Source organism: Motacilla alba, chromosome 5, assembly GCF_015832195.1.
Source record: "Motacilla alba alba isolate MOTALB_02 chromosome 5, Motacilla_alba_V1.0_pri, whole genome shotgun sequence".
In the NCBI taxonomy this organism is placed as follows: Eukaryota; Metazoa; Chordata; class Aves; order Passeriformes; family Motacillidae; genus Motacilla; species Motacilla alba.
In genome coordinates this window covers 57,037,578-57,060,140 of record NC_052020.1, presented here as the reverse complement: position 1 = coordinate 57,060,140, position 22,563 = coordinate 57,037,578, and the positions used below count along the sequence as shown (strand labels likewise).

Genomic DNA, 22,563 nt, shown 5'->3' with positions numbered 1-22,563 from the left:
TCAATGAATAAGTAGCTTGAAAGTCCACTGGACAAAACTAAACAAGAGAAGGTGTCTTCCTTATTGAAAGCACATTTAATCACAGCATGTGGATATGGTGGAAGCATCAGGAATTTCAGGGAAGCTGCAGATTTGCAGAGATCCAGAAATAGCTGTATGCCAGAGCACTGCACACGAGCAGTGTGAGGTGGAAGGAGGCATACTACATATTCTGCATTAATAGTGAATTCCCTTGCAACAGGTTTGGCTTTTGCAGAAATGGGGGATTTCCAAAGAGAACAGTAAAATCGGTCTGGGCAAGATTCACCAAAGGTCTGCTGGGATTTCAGAACTGCTTTCCTAAAGTGTTTCCCTCCCTGCTAACATTTAAGTACATGGGGCTTTGATGAAACTCCCTGACTGAGACAGGTACCACCAAATACCTCATTGTATTATATCAGTTAGTTCATTCTTAATGAATCCACCCAGGGATCCAAAGCACAATATCCCTTCTGGCTCATGTGAGGTTTTTGAATTTCAAATGCCAGGTACTTAAAATTAATGTCTTGCAGATGAATCAGAGATAAACCATAATGACATGACATTAATTTCAAATTATTTTAAATTCAAGAAAACCACAATCTTATTTTGGTTTGCAAACAAAAAAACCCAACCCCCAAGCTCAATTGCCATATTTTGTTTTGGATGAACCTCCTCCTTCATAGGTGCAGGAGATGTGATCAGCTCCTGCTGAATTCTGGGCAGGACTCTGAGTCCAGCTGGTCCTCAGCACCTGAGGGGTGTGGAAACCTCAACCTCTGAGTACCCCCAGCTTGATGCTGAGAGACACCAGCCCTCAAGATTAGGATGATTAATACTGGGGGCCAGAAGAGAAGGACTTTGTTTTGGAAGCAGCAGCAGCTCTTACCTTTCCCAAAACACTTTCTTTTTAACTGTGCTTCCCCCCCGCCTCATTCTTTTCCCAGACTGCCTGACATTTAAAGTGATCAAAGTTCCCTGTGAACCACAGCTTCTAAATTTCAGATAAATATAGCCACTCTGCTCTGCATTTGTTTGTTTTTCTCAGGTTGCAAACCTGCAGTGGAGACCTACTTAGTCTGGAGCAGGGGGAGCTGCAGGTTTGGCACCGCGTGTTCGGCAGCCAGGAGGGAGCAGAGCCCTCCGTGCGGGATGTGGCTCTGCTCTGCTCCCAACAGAGGGTCCAGTCCTGCTCTGGAAACTCAGAACAAACCCACCAGCAGCCCCCTTGCTGGCTGGAGGAGCCAGAGCAGCCCTGGAGAGGGCAGAAGGCACGTGGAGACGTGATGCAGGGAGACAGGCTGCATGGAGGGGAGGATGGAGATGGCTGTGGCTGAGCGTGGTGACATGTCCAGCCCACGCTGACACACAGGGGGACAGCCCTGAGCCCTCTGAGACACTGGGAAGCTCTATGGGCCCTGAGGTATGGATGGAATCACATGCCAGGGCAGGAAGGTCCTGCTCCTGCCCACACACACGCAACCACTCAGCCTGGTACAATTTATTTTGGCCTCCCCATTAGCTGGGAAGTAAACACGGCAATTACTTTGCACATCCCAAGTGTCAGAACCCTTTGACACATTTTCCTGAAGCTAAATAATTAATGAAGGGCTCTGATTAGTGTGAATCTTGTGGAATCATCAGACAGCATGGAGTGACATTTACTTGATGCCTGAGACAGGGCTTTGTGATGAGGCTTCCACCCTCTCCTGCACTGAAAGGGCACAGCCTGGGGTTTGTTCTGTAGAAAAGGTTTCTGCTCTGCTTTGTGCTTAGGCTGCCACAGACACGAGTGGCCTTCAAAATATGAATGCTTTGCAGGTGATGGAAGATAAAAGACATTTCTTTTCCATGCAGGAAAGATATCCTGCAAATGTAGCACTCAGCAACTCGTTTCCCTCAGTGCCTCATTAGAGTCACCACATCTAAAATGGTTTTTTTCCCCTCTTACTGACAAACAGGAGTCAACTAGAAGATACCAGGTGGGCATTTGCCAGGGGTGAGGCTCAGATCCTGCAAACTCAGCCGCCACTGCAGGATCTGCCTCCCATGGCAGTGGGATTCCAGCTTGGCACTGGGTGGCAGAGCAAACTGGTGTCCCTGCAGGGTGAGAGCCCTTCTCATAAGAGACTGCTGCATGTGAGGAATAGGAAGAGCTGATGGCTGTCACTTTAGGTCCATTTTCTCCTACAGTTTCTTTCTGAATGAATTCCCCACACAGAACACACCAGGGAGTTGTACTGAGCTATGGCACACAGCTCTCTGTGAGCTGCTGCTCTTTTCCCAGCCCTCCCTCATTTTACCATCAAACTGCAAATAATCTGGTTTTCACTCTGAGGGAGAGAGGTTTGTACTAGGGAGGAGAGGGGCTGCCCAGAGAACACAAGGAGCTTTTACATGTGATAATTGGGTATCTTTGGGGTCCTGAAGTGCAGAAGAAGGCGCAATCTTCACCTCTCCAGGGAGGAGATGAAAGTAAAGCAAAGAGCTGACATAAAAGCAGAACTCTTCTGATCCAAATGCCACAGACAGAGTGACACCAGCTCCAAAATGCACTGTCCCTGCTCTGTCTCATGCATTTCACCTCTGAGCAGCACATTCACATGCTCAGGGATTATACTTTCAAACCTGTGCATCAACACCAGTCAGACACCTCAAAAAGCTGCCTCTCCCTAGAGAGATTTCCTCCTCACACCGAGTTTTGTAAAAACAGGAGGTAAAGGACTCCTTGCAAGGAAAAGCAAATAGTTTGGAAATCGTGTACTTTAAGTCTGTGCCTGGTTCTGCCTCATCCAACACGTGTTTCCATGGAAGCAGAGGAGGAAACGGGCAGCCTGTGGCTGCAAATCACAGCAATCTCACTGCCTGCTCACGAGCCTGAAAAGACAAATGGATCATTAAAAATAAAAAACACCTGAATTTTTTAACATCCCTTTTGATTGTAGATATCTGGTATTTAGTGCTGCAACATTCTCTTTGGGGACAAGGGTACAAGAGCATCACAGCTGAACAAAACAAACTTGGGCTCATTCTCAAGAGGAAACAGAGTCTATGCCAAATAAAATGATTTTTGCTCTTTTGTTGGTCACACTGGTGTAATGATTGTGTGAGCACAGAGAAAGGCAGCACAGCACACAAGGGCAGTTACATAAATGGAATAAAACATGTTTTCAGCATGGTTTGGGGGAGTGAGAGAGACCAAACCAAGGATGGTTTAGGAAATACAGATTGTTTAGGAAGGGTTTATCTGTTGATAAAACCTGACTCTGATCTCAGGAGTGAGCCTCCTGAAGTCAACCTGTCAGCCAGTCCCTTCTCTTATCAACACGTCCTTCGAGCATAAACCTGTTTCTGATTATAACCATGAACATTTCCTGGTCTTAAACGAGCATCTTGAGGCATCACCGCATCCACAGAAAGCACACAGCTCCTAACAGTTCACCAGCCAGCTGCAAATACATCTTGCTGCTGAGCCAGGCACATTTCACTGGGAGTAATAACCCTTTGTCCCAGGTAACAGCTGCCTCTTGGCCAAAATGTGGCACTGGGTGACTTGATTGTAGCTGCTCTTGAGTGACTGAGCTGGATCTACCTGGTGGCCTCGTGCCAGCTCCCAGCAAGGCACCAGGGCTGATCTGTGTTCAGCCATTACAGGATCAAATGCAAAATGTCCTTCCTGCACTTAGCCCCCTCAGAAAAACATGCATCTCCTTTACAGCAGCCTGCCTTGTCCCAAAAGGCTGCAGGATCTCTCACCAGTAGGTCTGGGCTTCTTTTCTTTCTTGACTATCAGGCAAGAATAATTAGGCATACTTACAAAAACTGCCAATTAGAGAACAGTTGCAGACTCCAGTGAGGGAAAAATCTTGAGGGTTTTTTGTGTTTGGGAGATTTCCTCCCCCCAGCTCTCTGTGCAATGGACTTGGAGCTGTTTCTGTAGCTGCCTGAATGCTGAATTTCTGAATACTGTGGTCAATACTGTATTGAATAACAATACCTATGATCTCATGACAGTTCTGTGTGCATCGAGGACCTAAGTTTAGTAGATTTTTTTCAGGCAGATAACAGCAAAAATTGAAAGAACGGGTCAAATCCATTTGAGTCTCAGAAACTACATCCAGACAGGGAAATATGAGAGATGAAAATAAATCTACTGGGGAAAAATGAAGAGATTGAGCTTGTACCAGGACTGACCCTATTTCCAGAGCCTGCAAAGGTCCCAGAGAACTCAATACCAGCAAATCCCAGTGAGCAGATGGGAGTACCACATAAGGTATCCTTCTTCCTTTAGAAGCCTGTGAACACATGGCTTAAAGGGAGGGTGCCCTGGATTGGTTTTCATCTCTGGTTAGTGCTTAATGTTCTTCATCTCACAGTGGAAATCACCTGGTGGTACTGGCTGGTGCCATGAGCTGTGATAATCTGGGATTTTTCCTTTTTTTTTTTTTTAAATATGGATGTCAAATCATAATAATGGTTTGTGCATTATTATGCTTTGATTGAACTATTATAATGATTTGTGGGCTTTTTCTTCCTATGCTATTGATAAGTGAGCCACTGAGTGTCCACTGGGCCCAAAGGCCTGAAGGTGAAAGGCTCCTGTATCCCATTCCCAACTCCAAGCCCACCAGGACACACCTGGGAGTGTGTTCAAGCCCAAGCTGAGAGGGGTTTTGAGCAACCTGGTCTAGTGGAAGGTGTCCCTGGCCATGGCAGGGGGTTGGAATGGGGAGATCTTTAAGGTCCTTTCCAAACCTTTTTTTTCTGTGATTCTAGGATTCTCTGAAAAGGCTCTGCAAGCTTTAAGAACGTGTAAGGGAAGGAAGAACACTGCAAATAAATTCTTGGGCCAAGTAGGGAGGAACTGAAAGGTGAGCAGGAAACTGGTGTGGATGAGCCTGCACTAGGAGGGTATCAGAAAAGCATTTGCTTGTAGACAGCCAGAGATATTGATCTGCAGTCACACAGCAGCACAGGCTGGGCAGGAAGGATCATCAGAAATTGGCTGAGGGAAAGGGAGAAACATGTCAATAAAATCAAGCCATGTGTCAAAGGGAGGAGGAGGAAGGAGGAGGCCAGCAGGGCAGCCTGTGCTGGAGCCATGGGTGTTTACCTCACGCTGTGTATCAGTGACCTTGAGGGTGGTGCCATTATCTAATGATGCCAAATTGTAGGAGGCACAGAACAAATTAATTACAAACGGGAGATTAGGCTTACGGTCTGATAAGCAGCTCACGGAGTTCAATGGAGAGAAGTTTTAATGAGATTAAGTGACAAAGCCATCACTTAGAAGGAAGCTTTAAACACACTACAGGCAAGGAGAAAGAAGTGGGGGCGAAGGCAGAGAACTATTAAAACCATCTGTGTTATTAAAAGAGGAGTAAACAAGGCCTGTGCCTCTCAGGGAGAAATGGGGATGATAGTAAGGCGTGCTGGCACTGCTGGTGGGAGCTGCTCCTGTGAATGTATTGTATGAAGCATCTGAGTCAGACTCAGGGGAAAATTGATGGGAAACCCAGCACAAACTTGGGATTAACACCAGCAGCAAAGCACTGCCTGGCTTGGTATGAATAAGCCTGGAGAGGAGGTCCAGGAGGCCTGGATGAGTGGGTTATAGCAAAGGGTTGGAGCTGGCTTGATGGAGAAGAGCTCTGCTTTGGCCCAAGAGCAAAAAGTGCAGGACACTGGATGGAAGCAATCAAGGAAAGAAACTGGCCAGCAGTTAATATGTCAGGCTCTTAAATAATAATAGCTACTGCTAAAGATGAATAATTAAAGCAGAGCACTTGGTCCTCAGGCCCTTGCGTAGTTCCTTTCCTCTAATGCCTGGCAGAAGCAGCATTTATAGTATGTGGCAGGAGGAATCTTGTGATCCCAGAGGCTGGCTCTGCTTCATCTCCCACCTAACCCACTGCATCCTTCTCTGGGAGCTATATTTAAAGCTGAGTTCAAATAAAATGGGAATGGGAACAGCTTTGAATCAGACTGATCAGAGACCTGGGGTGTGGGGATTGGCAATCATGTCCTGTGTTTATGTTACCTGCAGGCTCCTGAAAAGTAGGAGAGACACATCTCTTCATGCAACATCAGTGGGCAGACTTCTCTATGGCTGTGTTACAGAACAAATGTTCGGCACATTTCCCCATCCTCCCTCTCTGTGATGGGACAGATGCTCTTGGGGTGCACGGGGCTGACTGGCATTGTCAGGCATGGAGTGACTCACTAACACCTGAGTCTGCCAATTCTCACTTTTCAGATGCATCTAAGTAGGGAAAAGGTTTGAGAAGAAAGCAGAGCAGACCCCTCGTTTTCCTCCCCTCTGCCTCACCTTTCCACCCACCACTCCACCCAAAGGGTGACACCATTGTGAGGGGACTGAAAAAAGGAGCAGGCACCAGGCAAAGCAGAGCTGACCCTCAGACAACACAAAAAGGTGGCAATTCCTGCATTTAATAATCCTCCTCACAGTGAAATTCATCCTGCAGGCTCTCCAAGGAAAGGACCTTACTGCTTGCTCTTATCTTGGCTAACAAAAGAGCCTGATCTTGACTGGGTCTCCAGACACTACGTGTAAAATAAGATCTAAAAACAATAATCAGCCCAGAGCTTTCTTTTTCCTGAGAAATCAGGGAGCAATTTGTGCATGTTAAGAAACACATCCAGCACTGCAGCCTTTCAAAGTCATCTGCTATTCCCTTGACTTCCATTGCAATGCAGATTATCCAAATGCAGATCCCTGGGTGCTCTCTGATACACAATTCCAGTAAATATTTACATCCCCTCTCTTCATATTTTGGGTCAAAATATGCTAAAAGGGTGCAGAGAGGATGCATCAGCATTTTACAGTTTCTTCACTCTGGTCAGCAAAAGTGAGATCCTGTGGGGTTGACAGCTGAAAGTGTGTTGCAATCTCTCCTTTCTGGAAAGATTCAATCCCCTCCAGTTAACCCTGATTTTTAAAAATTGCAGGTAAAAGGTTTTACATGCAGGTATGATACGGGTCTATGCCTGACTCAAACCCACAAATAGAGTCTGCAGCTCTGAACTCCAGCCTTGCCCACAGGGCAGAAGCAAAGCTCTCATCTGAACAAATCCTGAAAATCTCATCTGCCAGCATCTCCAAACCAGTGCAACAGCAACAGGAGCTGGAGCCAAGTGCTCTGCATGTTTCCTTGCAGAATACCCAGGAGAGCACAGCTATATGTAACAGAGATATTTACACAGTGTTTGAGGCAACATTTCTACTCTTAGCAGACACAGAGGTGCCAGGAAATGATTCCACTCCCCAGGCAGGATTCAAACCACAGCACAGGCAGGTTTGTGAGGCCAGGATTATCACACTGATCTTTTTAACCCCTCTCCATGTAGCAGCAAGCAGGAGCTAAGTGACCGCTGCTCATCCAGACACTCCTCTCAGCTGCTGCTGTGGGTTGTAGTAATACAGTTTGATGAGCCATTGCTGCTCTCTTTCTGTGGGGTTTGAAGTGGAGGGAAGAGGGGGAATAGCTGCAGACAGCTGCCCAGCTTGGTCAGGGAAAGGGCCTCTCACCTGGAGAAGAAGCACCGAGGGGGGCACTGATATAACCTAACAAGAGATGCAGGAACAGAAGGAAGCAAAACTCCTTTAAAAGGGATAAGAGATGGCCTGTTCCCCAGACAGGTGTGTCTGACACAGGTTAATCTTTCAGTCTGCATGGCTCCACGTGCTCCACGAGTTGCCCCATCAACCCCTGTGACCCCAAGCAGTGGCCTGCTGGCCATTGCCAGCTCTTTGCAATGCCTCCCCTCCAAGGGAAGGTCTCACATCCCAAACTGAGCTGATCTGGGCCCACAAACATCACTAAAGTCACTGCTGCGTGCACAACCAAAACATCCACTCCCTCCTTTACAAAAGGCTTGCACCTGACAGCCACTGGCAGGGTGGGGTCACTGCCCCAATTCCCTGTGAGCTCTGTGACACTGGGGACATTTGGCTAACACATCCTTTAGCATTTTTCCTCCAGCACCCTCATTTATTTCCTTTTGCAGTGTCGATTTGCCCAGCCAGCTCAATGAATAATTCAGCGACATTAAACACATACCAAAGCTGTTTCAGCTCTTAGTAGGATCAGTTCTTTGGTCCTTTTCTCCATTTAAACTTCATTCCAATATAATCTCCCCTTCATTGCTGCTGGGGGAGCAAGAGCTACAAGTAAAAAGCACAGTGCCATAGTTATATGGAAATATAACAATATATATGGAAATTCCTTCTTTGATAGGAGTGGTGTGCTGCTAATCATTCTGCTGGATGCCTTGCTGCTTCTGCTCAGTGCTTCTGTTAATGATGGAAAAAAAACAGCTATTTTTTCACAGACATCTACTGGATATAAAGTTCAATAACCACACAATAAGGATGATATCACAAACCAGAATTCAGAAAAAAGTGAGGTAATTTCCTGGTTTTGTTGTGTGTTCCTGGTGTTACTGCAGTGAAAGCAATTCCTCACACCCAACAAATCAATTGCTCACACAACAAATTAGCCAATATCATCCTTTTTCAGCAGCTTTTTTAGACAAAAGGGGTGTGCACGTGTGGTGGAGTCAGTGTGTGACATCCAGCTGCAATAATTGTGCACATGAAAGGTAAGGTGAGTGCTCATTTCAGAAGGGCACAATTGCTACTGTGGCTTTTATTAAAGCCCACTCATTTATCACTCCCTGGCTGGAGCAATAAGCCTTTCAGCTAAGGGTGAAACCTGGCCCTGTTTCTGCAGCAGCAAAGCTCCAGAGCAGGAATCCCAGGCAAAGAGGGAAGACAGCCTGTTCTCCCTCTTTGGGAAGTAATTTCCAATTCTTTGGAACAACTCTTGCACTTAACCTAAGCAAGTAAGCCCAGCTGTTTGTGTCTCAGTGTTTCAATGCTACATTGGCTGACCAAGTAACCTTCAGAAATCCTGGCTATTAATCTCTGCTGGCTTTTCTTCAGGCTCCCCTCCCTTGCTGGTTGCTCAGATACAGACCTTGCTTAGTTGATGCTATCAGCATTTCATGAGGATGTGTGCAAGGACCCCCTCACACGCTCTGCCTCTATTCCTAAACCTGTCTGTGCAGTGCCTGCCTCTGCCAGCAGCACGCACTGAGTGAGCAGAGATCCTGGGCTGCTTCCATGGGAGCTGCTCAGCAAACAGTGTCTGTGGGATTGTCAGAGGCTGGATTTTGATCTTGCACCACTGTGGATCCCAAGTAGCACCAAGCAAGGCAGAGAGCATGTACCAGCCAGGCCATGGTGGTACCAGACCCTGGAAATCTGAATTAGCTTTATCCCGTGAATTTTTATCCCAGCCTAATTGCACCTTCTATTCAAAGGATAAGAAGCTATTAAAAAAATTTACATTTTTCTCATTTGTAGGAAATGTGTTGCTCTCAGCATAGATGGATGATGTAGCAACATCAAAAGCTGTTTCCCTGGAAAACTATTCTTTAGGATCCAGTTGGAAAGAGGACAGTCTTTAGTGAGATTCCTACATTACCTGGCAGTCTGGATTGCCTAAAGACAAATCCTTAAGGCAAGCTCAATTTGCTGCCTTGGAAGCCTTATATCTCCCTTTCTAAGACATGGCTTTTTTGCAAAGGTAATACTGATTATCTGTGTCCTTTTAGTGCCTCTCAAGTTGCCCCAGCTCAGGGGACTCCTGAGGTCACCTCTCACTGTGGCTTGCACTCTCATGAACTGAGCTGTGAATTATTTTGATATGAACTGGAAGAAATCTTGTACATCTTTTCCAGTGATGTTGGAAAGTTGCAGAGAAGAACTGGAGGACTAATTCCATATAAAATCTCCTGGCACCAGCTGGGAAAGGATTTCTCTGGGCAAGTGATATCAAAGGGCTTTCAGTGCATAGACTCAAACAGAGTCAAGCAGAAGCTGCAAGGAAAATAAACCCCAGAAACCCTAAAAAGAGAGGTTCTGGCACCAAAGCAACCCAACTGGCAGGGTTTTGTCCCCACAAAAATTCACTGCTGTATAAGGTAGCTGAAAATCTGTCATGTTTTGTGTCTTCTGAGCCCTGAACATGCAGGAAACAATCACTCAGCCATCTTGAGTGGAAAAACACCGATTTCAGAAGCACGAGTAGCTTTGTATGCCAAATTTTCAGAAACAAGGCTCAGCTGGACCCTCCCAGACCCAGAGCACTTGTGAAATTGGTCATCACCACCGAAAAGACAAACCTTCACCTTCGTTTCTACAGCTGATTTAAGCAGCCCTGACATCCCCATATATCCCCACCACAGGTCTGCCAGATGCAAGCCTGCCTGTGGTGGGGGCAGGAGATTACTGGAAAAAAACCCAACCTGTCTTCTGTGTGCATTAGGGTTTTTTTCCCCACATTTGTTTGTATTTCTCACACTCAAATGAAACACAGCAGAACCGGAACACCAGAATGACCTCACACCACAACAGTTCTCATGAAACCACTGAGCTGCTCTCAGAGCCAGAGGGGAAAGAGGGTATTTGTGATATCTCTCTGGAAAAAAAAAAAAAAAAAAAAGCAGGCTAAAGTGCCCAGGTTGTGTAAAGGTCAGGAGAGTTAGAAAAAAAATATACTGCATAAGAATAAAACAAAGGAAGGTGGTAACCAAGGTAAGATGAAGAGCTGAAGTGACAAGGACGTGAGATGCTTCCTTCAGGGGGGAATTCAAGCCCTCTGGATTGAATATTGGATTATTGCATGTCCCTTAATTTCTATATTGTTCTGAACTGACATGAACTCGGCAGCTCCCCAAGGAAAACAAAAAAATAAATCCCCTTTTCAGTCAATATAGCTATTATGTCCCAATCAGCAGTGTACCCTTGGAAGCTAAGGAAAAACACCAGGAAAATCAATACCCACCTCCAGGTTTTATCCCCAGTGGAAATCTGTCACATGCCCACCCTTCACTACAGTCAAATACATTAATTTTAACTTTATGGTATCTACCAGACACAAACAACAATACCCAAGGAAGTCCTTATTCTGCTGAACATCTGAGGAATTAGAGCCAACAGGTTCAGGAATTTGTATTCCACCTCTCATTGAGACCTAGAAATATATTTTGTATCACTGGAGCTTAATCTTACATTTAAATCTGACCTGAAATTAGTCCAAACTCTTCAAATTAACTAATCAATGAAACTGGTGACAAAACATAATTCCCAGCTCACAGAGCATTGCAGATGTTAAGAAGCAGCATTTCTAGATCAGAAAACAAAACATTCCAGGAGTTCCCTGCAAAACACTAAATTTATGAGAAAACTGCAATATAAAGAAAACAATTCTGTATTAACAAAAGAAATATATTTTGATTTTTCCTTCACCTAATCTGTATTCCACTGTATACATTTCCCTAAGCACATTCTCAGCTAAAACCTTGAATTGGTATGGATGCCTCATCCCTGAAAGTGTTCAAGGCCAGCTGGTCTAGCAAAAGGTGTCCCTGTCATGGCAGGGGGTTGGAACAAGAGGATCTTTAAGATTCCTTCCAACCCAAACCTTCCAGTGATTCTAATCAAGATCTTTTAATATAATAATAATAATAATTTACACATATATAATTAAATATATATATTATAGTATGTATTATCATATATAAGTATATTTATACACAATTAATATATTCTAATATATAATAACTATAATAATTATATTACTAAATTATTACATGTTAATTATATTATAATTATACAAGACATATTATATATATTAATGTAATTAATATATAATAATTTACATAAAATCTTACAGGTTGTATAACTTTCACCCCTTCATTATTTATGACTTAGGGTTTGGGTTTTTTCCTGTTTCTGTATGCCCAGAGTAAACATCACCTTTCACTATATATTGTGTCAGCCACAGAAAAGCTATCATTGCTATCTCATAGGTGCTAGATGTTTCTCTGTCCATGACATCTCTCAGATCTGCTGCAATATCCAGGCAAAGCTTCCCTGCATGCAGGCATCTGCAAAATCTGGCCACCATCGGATTGTCAGTGTCACAGTCTTGTCTGAAAGCTGAGTCATGGATCCCTGACACAAAGAGACACCAAAAGGGACTCTGTGTCAAGATTTTGCCTCTTAAAATGTGTTTAAACTACGAGTGATGCTGCACTTGAGGTGTGCCTGAATTAGCAGAAAAATCACTCATGGAAAGAGCAGTTGTCTCCTTGCAGCCTTTCCCAGGAGCAGAACTGAGCCAACTTTGGGTGCTCAGCTTGGTGTGGCATGGATACAGGAAATAGGAAGCTGTGGACTCCCAGAGACAAGTCTTTGCACATAACCCATTTTTTCTCACCATCCTATTGTTAGCAGGTTCTTGTTTGTCTACAGATGTGGTGTTCACATTCTCTGAACAGAGAGAGACATAACTCCCTCTCCCAGGATTTTTCCTGGGGAAGGCAGTGAGAACCTCAGAGAAGAAGAGAAAACAATTCCTGTCTCTATTCACTGCTCCTGTTGTCTTGCACGTGTGGAATGTGTTATGGAGATTGTTCACCCACAGGGATTTGGTTATTGGACGCTGGGGAAGGTTGTTTTCATTCCTTGGCCAATTGAAAAAAAAGCTGTGTCCTGGCTGTCTCAGACAGTCACGGGTTTTTCTTTAGTATCTTTTTAGAACAGTATCTCTTTAGTATGTAATTTACTATAGTATTAGTGTAGTATACTATAGCTCAATAAAGCATTTGTTCAGCCTTTCTGAATCACGGAGTCAGAGCACATTATTCTCTGTATCAGGGGCTCCTGGCATCGATACACAGACACCTCCCAGTTCTCTGTGCTAGGCCTGGGCTTTGTTACTCATGGCCTTGACACTTAAACATTTGGCACAACCATCAGCGCCCTGCATACAGTTAAACAAGTGCCTTTCTGGGGTTGGTTTGTTTGTTTGTTTTTCTACTGGTCACTCTGTAATCTTGATCTGGCAGGAGGCTTTTATAAGCACCATCTTGTGTCATATCTGTCAGAAAGGTACTCTTCTGTCTGAGTGCTGCAACTGATGACAGCTCTTCAGAGGCTGTCCCTAGCTCTGGAAGGGAAGATATATAAAAACAGGAGGATAAAGCCTATAATTTTTTATAGCTCAGCACTTAACACTCACAGGCAGTGGAGTAGACAGCAGTCCCAGGAGAGGACATGTGATCCTCCCACTTTATAGCTATACCCAATTTTAAAAGCCCCTCTGAGCATCCAGTCACTGTGTTTAAGATGCTTTGACACACTTGCATTAAAAGTTTGACCTTACCCAATAGATGGGGAGTAATTTTCACCAACAGAGACAAAGATCAGGGAAGGAAAGAGATGCTGGAGGTGAAGCAGGCCAATGCTCAGGCTATGGATAACACAGGTTGTGGAATGAGGGGGTGAGATTTACTGAGACATTTCTGAAGGTCATAAAAAGGTCATGCTCTGGTATGTACATGGTGTTCACTGTGAGAGGGATTATTGCAGTAATCACCACTGATCCCAGCCCCTGCCCAAGCAAACCATTATCTAGGGAAAAAATCCCCTGTTCTTTGCTTTGTTCTGATCCTTTCCACGGTGCAGGCATCTCCTCTGAGTGACCCTGCTATGCTCCCATCAAACCAGGACTCCAGGAAGAACTCCAAAGTCAGCACCTGACTATTTTTCAGCACTCTGTGTCCGCTCTACAGATGGGACAAGTGACACTGCAACCACTCCTGAGGCCAGAAGTGGCCAAACTCACTCCTTGCTTCCTGAAAAAGAAAAGGAGTGAAGGACAAATCCTGCACAGCACAGACCTGCTGGTGTGCATGCTGCTCACTGCCACCAGCATGGCCTGCACATCTCCAGCTTTCTCCAGCTCAGCTCTGGCTGAGTTATCACAGCTTGGTGGGTGACAGGCTGTCAGGTGGCAGCTGAACTGCTTGAAATGGCCATAAGTGGGGAGGTGGGGCAGAAATGTGAATCTGGGAAGTTCTCTCTCCTCCGTGGGCAGAGGAAGAGTCAGGGCTGGTGTGGGGAAACTCCTCCAGTCACGGTGGCTGGAGATGATATCTGGAGCCCAACGATAGGAAAGAACAAAGGGAACAAGACAGCTCAAAAACATAACCACAAGAGGGAAACCATAACCATAAGAGGGGAAAAAAAAAAGAAGGAACCAGAATTGCTTAGCTTAAAGTAAAGAAGGTTGGAAGACTGTTAACAGTTTTTGAGAGACACCTGGAACTGGTGGAGGATCTGCCAACAGAGGCCTTTCCAAATGAGTCACAAGCATCTGTCAAGAGTGTTCTACCAGGAATCGTGGCTGTGGGCCAGGAGATGGGCTCTTGGGACGTCGTGGAGCTCCTGCCAGCCTGCTCTGTCTGAGCTGCATTGAGTGGCACCTCTCCTTTACCTTGCTCTGCCCACAGGCAACGGCGCCGAGGCATCGGCACCGGACTGACCCAGACCTGCAGGCTCCAACTCTCAGCTCCCTCAAAGCTCTGCCTCGGCTGAGAGGATGGACAGAGGTGGCAGAGGAGGCCCTGAGCCACCTGACCAAACTGCTTTGAGAACAAGGGTTTGAACCAGCAGCTCCACAGGCCCCTTCCCACCTGAATGGTTCCATGTGGGAGGAATCACAGAGGTTCATCAAGATACTCCAAGATTTCATGGCAAGACCAGGACTAGGTTCACGTGTTTACTTCTCTGGACAGGTTTTTATCCCACTCCTCCCACAGCATCACAAGGTGTGGACACTCCACCACCAGGCAGGACATCCCTCTCCCCTACACCTTTTCCAATCAGGGGCTTTCCAGAGGATGCAAAGCTACCAGAGCCCCATAAAAAGCAAACTGAAGCACAGAAAACAGATGGGCCAGAGTGTGGAGGCACTTACAGCAGATGGCACTAAAATATTAAACTAACATTACCGTATGCTTAAGCCTTGGCCTGGCTTGCTGCTGATTGCAGAGCCAGCCTGGTGAGAGCATGCAGATGAGAAATGAGCCTCAGATTGCTAAAGCACCCAACCAAACATCCCCTTCCCATGGAAAAATGCCTCACTAGCAGCTCCTCCAACAGCAGGGATGTGCTAACTCAATGCAGATGATGTTTAGCTGAACAAAAAAGCATTCCCAACAAATTCAGGTCTTTCCCCGATCTCTGCTGGAAAACCATTTCCTTGAGAAACTCTGTAAAATCAGTTTGTCTGTGACACCAAATGGGGCAACAGCTCACACTGCTTAGTGTTTGTCCACTCTGGGTTAGCCCTGGACACCGTGGGACAGCACAAGAGGCACCAGGAAGGAGGGAAAACACCTTCTTTAACCCAGGGAATTTGCCACTGTCACTCCAAACTCAGAAGTGATCCTGACTGCAGCTTGTGACACTGCCTAAGAGACACCAGGATACCCCACAGTGATGGGTGGCCCTGAACCTTGGTGTCCCTCATGGGTACTCAGAGCCACAGCAGCCACCCAGGGTGTGTGGTAAGGACACACATTTGTGGGGGAATAACTGGAGCAGTGCTGTGAAAGCCTTTCATAAGGCATCAAAATCAAGATGCTTTGTGTCAGGTTGGCACAGGACTGTGCTGCAGAATAATGCACTTGAAATGATTAATTTTGTTTGACTGTGTGTCCAGCAGGATCCTGCCTGGCCCATTGTGTCATCTGACCCGTGAGTGACAGCCCACAGCCCCAGGCCTGGGTTTTCATTTTCTTAAGTGAAATTCTGCCATAAAGCAAAAACAAAATTAAAATAACCACTACTTTGAATGTCCACATCTCTTTCTTTTATATATCCTGACATCAGGCATCTGATCTGAGAGGTAACAAGCTGCTGCATATTTCATTAAATGGATCAAGAAGAAGGAATCTTCTAAAACTGTCACTGGAGGAGGGGCTGGGGAGAGACATGATCCTCCAGCATATGGGAGAGCTCCTCCCAGGACCAGGTCCTCAGGTTGTGGGACACCAGCACAAGGTAAGCCAGGCCATCCTGGCAGAGAGTGGCCAAAAGGTACCATAAGAGAGAACAGAAGGACTCAGCCAAAGAGCTCCTTCTCAGCTTGCTTGATCCAGGCTTCTTTTGGGCTTCTTGTAAAATGCCCTGGGCCAAAGGATTGATGTTTCCAGTACAGCAGGTCTTTTCTGAAATTCACTGTATGCCCAAGCCATGTGCAAGTCCAGCCCATAACAGTAATAATAAAAAAGAATAAAAAGGAAGAAGAAATTGAGCTGGCAGCCTCCCTTCCTGCAGTGCCACAGTCAGATATGCTCCAAGCCCTGCTGTGTGAGGGCTGTGCCCACCCCTGGGGGAGGAGATGCCAGGAGTGATGTGAGGGCTGCTTGGCTGCAGCTCTGCCTTCCCCTCTGTGCTCTGCAGGAGGAGGAGGCAGCACTAACTCAGGTAACAACGGCTCAACTCCAGCCAAAGCCAAGCCCGGGGGGCATCAAGCAAAGCCATCATCCCGACCGCGTGGAAAAGCAGGAGAGGCTGCTGGGTGATCAACAGCGAGGGAATAGCTCCACTCCATCGAATCCTGACAGCTGCAGTAAAATGGAGCTGGGAAGTCACTGCCCATTTTTGTTATTGCCACTGGATGGCAATAGACGTTAAGCAGAGATCACTGTGCAAACCACACTCGCACTTGCTGTGGCCCACCTTGTTATTCAGGGCCATGGCCGTGGTGTCAGCACGCCCAGCAGGAACAGCAGAGAGCTCCAGAGCCACAGGCTGGCAGCAGCACAACCAGCAAGACTGCTCTTGGGATCGGGTGGAATGCTGGCCTTTTCCTTTGCACAGCCTTTCCATGCCTTTCCTGCACTCGAAATCAATTTTTGGCCATCCAGCCTGGCCTTGAACACTTCCAGAAACACCCAGACTCACCAAACCCAACTCCTCTCCTCCTCCAAGTCTTTCTCTTTTTTTTTTTTTTTTTTTTTTTTTTAATAAATGCATCCTCAAAATCTTTATTCTTACACTTCTGAGATGTGCAGGACCACATCCCCGATTGTACCCCTCCTCTGGGGCTAGTAGTATTTAAAAGGTAAGATGATCATTTTCTCCTCTTTGTCCTCCAGATACCTGATGTACAAATCAGCCTTACACTTCTGGGGTTGCACCATCCCGTTTTAGGCTTAAGCCTAAAAATTATTGCTGCTGGCATTTTTTTTTTCTTTTCCTTAGAGGATGCCTCTTTTTTTGCTGGTATTTATTTGTTCCCTAAGAGGACGGGCAGGTCAGTGATGCTGTGTGGATTGTCACAGCCGTGCCCAGTTCCCACCTGAGGGTGTCCTGTGCCTGCAGCTCCCCCTGCTCCGCACTTCAAACCTCTCCCCTGCACGGAACAGGCCCTTCTCCCTCCCCCTCCTCTCCGCAGCACCGCAAAAACCAACAAAACATCTGCATTTACCTTTCTGCTTATTTAAAAACGGCAGTAGCAACGAAGCCAAGGGACTTTTTTTGCCAAAGTCCTTGGAAGAAGACACTTTACTTTGGTTAACAACAGTTTCTTCGATGGGCTTCTTCAGTTTTACCCTTTCCTTCAGCTCCTCGGTGCTGACGGCAGAGGTCGGGGGCTCAGCGCCTATTTTTGGCGCAACAAAGGAGCTTTTCAGGTAGGACGAGGACTCTGCCAGGTTTTCCCTGTTCATCCTGCTCTCTGTCATTTTACTGGCCTCGTAGTCCGAGGCGTCGGCTCGCGAGTTGTTCTCTTCCTTGATAATGTCCATGACCTTGGGCTTCATCAGGGGGGAGTCCTGCTCCCTCTTGGGGCTCTCCTCGGAGGCCGACGAGGCATCGCAGGACTCGATGATGAGCTCGCTGTCGAGCTCCGCCTCCCGCTCCTCCCGCAGGATGCTGTACTGGATGGAGGGGGACGCGGGCGACGGAGGGGGCCCCCCGATGTGGCTGAAGGTCATGTAGTTGGAGTGCAGCACCTCCTCGGCAGCCAGGGGGTCCTCCGAGACCAGCTCGATCTCCGAGTCGCCGGACTCGGCGCTGCTGGCTTCGTGGTCGCCGTGCGAGGAGGCGGCAGGGCGGCCGGGCTTGGAGCGCGGCTCCCGCTTCTCCGCGGGCGCGGCTGGGGAGCGCTGCGCCTCCGCGGGCTCGAAGGAAAAGCTCTTGGCTTCCTTGATGGCGCTGATGAGTTCGTCCTCCGACAGGCTGCCTTTGCCCTGCGACTCGGAGCCGGATGGTTCTGCCGTACAGGAGGGGGAAAAAAAAAAGAAAAAAAATTAATAATCTTATTTTCTAGCAGCTTAGATTTTTATCTAATTATATATTATCTACTACATAGTATAATATAATATAATGTAATGTAATGTAATATAATATAATATAATATAATTAATGTAATATAATGTAATATAATATTATATAATATTATATTATGTTATATTACACAATTAGCATAGTATATACTCTATATAGTATATATTAGATACGTAGTATATATCTAATAAATATTATTATAATATTATATAATACTATACAATAAGACTATAATTAATACTGTAATACAATGCTATAATTATACATTTATATATATAGCTAAGAGATATTACGTAATTATATAATTATATAATATATATATATATACAAATATATATAGAAAATGTAGTTAATTTTAATCTAATTATACAATACTACCCAAACCCATTAAAAAAACTAACCACACATAATACTAACCTCTACCCTAAAACCTCCATCTTACTTTATATACATTACTATATTCTAAAATCTTAAACTCTAAGTTTTCTACTCTATAGTTTAACTATATATAGTTAAACTATAACTATAGTTAACTATACATAGTTTATTTTCTACTATATAGTATTACACACTTCTATTCAAACTACAGACCTATAATCCTAATTCTATCATTCAATTTTAAAAACCGTCTTCGTAACCTCAAATTGAATGCAATATTCTCTTAAAAGTCAAAACCTAACATAAAAAAAAATTTAAATTCTCAATAACCAAAATTCCAACAGGAACCAGTACAATAGATTTCACAGCAGCATGTGTCCCTCTAGCAGGGCTGGGAGCACAGGCACAAAGTCTCCTGTGTGGAATGACTAACAGTAATATCAGCTCGACCCTATACAGCATCTCCCATGCAGGTATTCCTTAGAAAAGAAGCATCACTGTCTGAAGGAAAAGCTGAGGTACAAGGCAGTGCTGGTCACTGCTTGACCAGTGGCTCAACAGCATGGTTTTAACCAGGAAAATCCTCAGTCATGAGGAACATGGGCTCAGGACACACATGACAGCATCAGACTGTCACCAATAGCCTGTTCTGGGGACAAATACACATATGAGGCTGGTGGGTTCTGCTGATCCTAACAAGCCATGTGTAGTTACCTGTAGTTTTGCCAAACTTTAACTTTCAGGTGTGGAAAATTTAAGATCAGAAACTTCTCTCTCTTTTTCTTTTCTTTTTTTTTGGTTTGTTGACTAGTTGGTTTTTTTTTATTAATTTGGGGTTTTGCTTTTTTTCTCAGTGTGTGGGTGGTGAATTCTCTCTGTCTGCTTTTAGCTCACTTGGGTCCAAGAATGAAAATTATTTTTTTCTACTGTAATTCTTAATGACATTATGAACTATATTAACAAAAATAATGACTTATCTTGTCACCCAAAATTTGAAACAAAACAAAAATATTAACAATCTAGTCTGCATTTTTTGACTGCAATTCCCCAGTCACATTGACACAGCCATCAAGCACACATGGAAATCTGTCCTCTGGGATCCTGAGTGCTCATTCCCTAATTTAAAGTCATTATTGATGTGATGGGGTCACTAAGTGGCACAGGATGAGGGGTCAAGAAATCCACGAGGAAAATCAATCCCCAAGTTTCCTCCAGCAGATGGATGGTGCTGAGGTCCATGACAGGACAGTGCCTGCAGGTATCCACAGGGCTGAATCCCACCATGGAGTGGAGGAAGGTTTCCAGCCCGTGGTTGCAGATGACACAAAAATGTCCTTCTGCACCCCAGACTGTGGCCACAGACAGGATTCATGTTAGAGATAGATAATGAGATGATTGGCTCTTGCAATTAAAAGATAACTATTGTGTGAATATTAATAAAAGCTTTAGTGATGTATAGTTACGTTATTGTAGTTTAGATGTCCTCTGCTCTCCCCATAGTTCCCTTTTCCCCCTGTATTGTTGCCACCAGACAGCCTGGGTTGTCTAGGACAGGTAGAAGAAGATGTGCACATGTGTCCCTTACCTGGGGCAGCTGGGAATGGAAAACTTGTTGCTTAGGGGGTGCAGCACGGCAGCACCTGACCTCCAATCAAGTTACAAGAAAGCAGTTTCCACTGATAAATGGCAAAGAAGAGCTGACTGACAGACTTTGGGAGAGGCCAGGGCTGGCTGGTGCAACTCCCAGGGGTATAAAAGACTGAGCATCCGTCTTGGAGACGAATTGGCCACAGGGTATGCACGAGAGGCAGTTCCCAGTGTTGCAGGTTTTTCCTTATGTAGTCCTTTGTCATATTTTTGTTAAGGTTTAATAAACCTTTTTAAATTCTCAAAGTGAGCAGTTGTCTCTCGCAATTCAGGTGCTGATGCTGTTACACCACACTCCTGTTATTATGATATCTTCACAAAAATCCTTTGCTAGGATTTTTCTCCTATTTTAGCTGAGAAGCCTCAGAAAGGAAATGTAAACAATAACTATTTGATGGCTGTGGAATGTGGTATGGAGGTTGTTTCTTTGATTGGTCCATGTGGAGTGTTTCTACTTAATGACTAACCATGGTCCAGCTGTATTGACTCCCTGAGAGTCACGGATTTTTGTTTGGTTTTTTTTTTTTTTCCTAGTCTTTTGACGAATTCTTTTTCTCTATTCTTATAGTATACTTTTAATATAGCATTTTTAATATAATATATAAAATAATATAATAAATCAGCCTTCTGAAAAATGGAATCAAAATTCTCATCTCCTCCCTCGTCCTGGGACCCCTCGAACACAGCCACACACTCCCATCTGGATGCTGGGAATTTGTGGTGCATTGGGAGCTCGTGCATCCTTCTCTGGCTGCAGGAGGCTGTGCTGCTCCCTTGCATCACCACATGTGAGCGTTTTCTCCCAGAGCCAGACCAAACCCGGCACGAGTCCAAGCAGGCTTGTGACTTCCAGCCCTGGTAGCGCAGCAACGCGCTGTCCCTGGGCTTCACCCCGCTCCTCCCTGTGCTGGCAGAGTGCAGCTCCCAGCCCCGGCATTCACCTTGTGAATAAAACAGTCCTTTGTGGCCAGCAGCAGGGTGTCACATTCGCTGCTGGCTCTGGGAGGTGGATAAATACCCACGGCCTTTCAGCGCCAGTGCAGCGCAGACGCAGACTGGGTCTTCCTTCCCCAGAAAGATGAGGGCCAGAGATTAAAAGCAAAGTGCTTTCAAAAGTCTTGATCCAAGCAGGGGGTGAGTGGCAGCTTTGCCAGAATGCTTGAGGGGTACCTAGGAGCCATGACTTTGCTGGGTCACTGCGTGGGAATAGCTAGGGCAGGTTTTAAATTTCTTCATCACTTATGAATGTGGGATCTGGGCATGGAACACTCCCAGCTGCAGGAAAGGAGGGAAAGTCCAGAGGAAACACCCTTTGGGAGCCAGCCTCTGAAAGAAGATGCCTTCTTCTTTCCTTAACATGATGGACAAGCAGTTTAGATGGGATACAGATACCCAGCATCCCCAAGGCAGCCTTGAAAAGATGCCAGGACTGAATAAGTAACAGTGCCTGAAGTCCCTAATTACCTTGTAGCAAAAAGTGTAAATCAATGAACGGTGGCATGTCTCAGGAGCAGTGCATGATTTCACTCAGTCAAATAAAAGAAGAAAAATGTGGCTCTAAAGTCTATTCATTAAAGTTTCTGGCTGATGCAGGCAGAATAAATTCACAGCTGTGGTGGACTCTATCTCCTTTTCCTATGTGGAAGTGCACAAATGCTCCCTCACTTTTCTGTAGGAACCAAATATTTCTCCAAGAGGAGGTATTAGTGTGGGTACCAGACTACCACTTTAAGGAAATTCTAGCTGTTTTTTTTAAATGCTTCTAAATAAAATGAAGCAATGGAAGGTTCAGCTTGGGGATGTTCTTTGTCAAATGTTCATTGTTAAAGGATTTTGATCCGGGACACTGAAATTTAATTTTCAATCTAAAAATTCAATATTCTGTCACAGAACCTTAGTCCTTTTTAAGGACTATGCTACTTTTATATTTTAGCAGTGTATAATTGGGGAAATGAAGAAAAAATATTATGGACTGCTGCAGTGATCAGACAGTAGGAAAAATGTATAAACATGGAGTTTTGGTAATCCCCCAAGACCATTCAGGAGTCTTTAAAGAGACTGGCCCTTTCTCCCTCCACTCCCCTTTGTAAATGAGGTGACAGCATTTCCCTCCTCAGCACTTTATAAAATCAGCACTTTGACATGAAAACAGCACTGATTTTTAACAATTTAACCTTATTTTCTGCAGGGGCCAGTGCTTCCCCTGAGGAGAGACCCCTGAGGACTGGGCTCAGCAGGCCTGGATCCCTTTCCATACAGGAGGGCAGCCCATCCTGAGCAGCGTGCCA

At 45.3% G+C, this 22,563-nt stretch overlaps 1 protein-coding gene across 1 annotated transcript in view; it reads right to left on the bottom strand.

The window, feature by feature from the left end:
* The window catches only part of RTN1 (reticulon 1), a 117,290-nt gene that overhangs the window by 25,849 nt on the left and 68,878 nt on the right, over positions 1-22,563 (bottom strand). Inside the window, exon 3 of the mRNA XM_038137886.1 lies at positions 17,391-18,176. Within this exon, the coding sequence (XP_037993814.1) occupies positions 17,391-18,176 (786 nt within the window). The remainder of the gene's footprint in view (positions 1-17,390; positions 18,177-22,563) is intronic.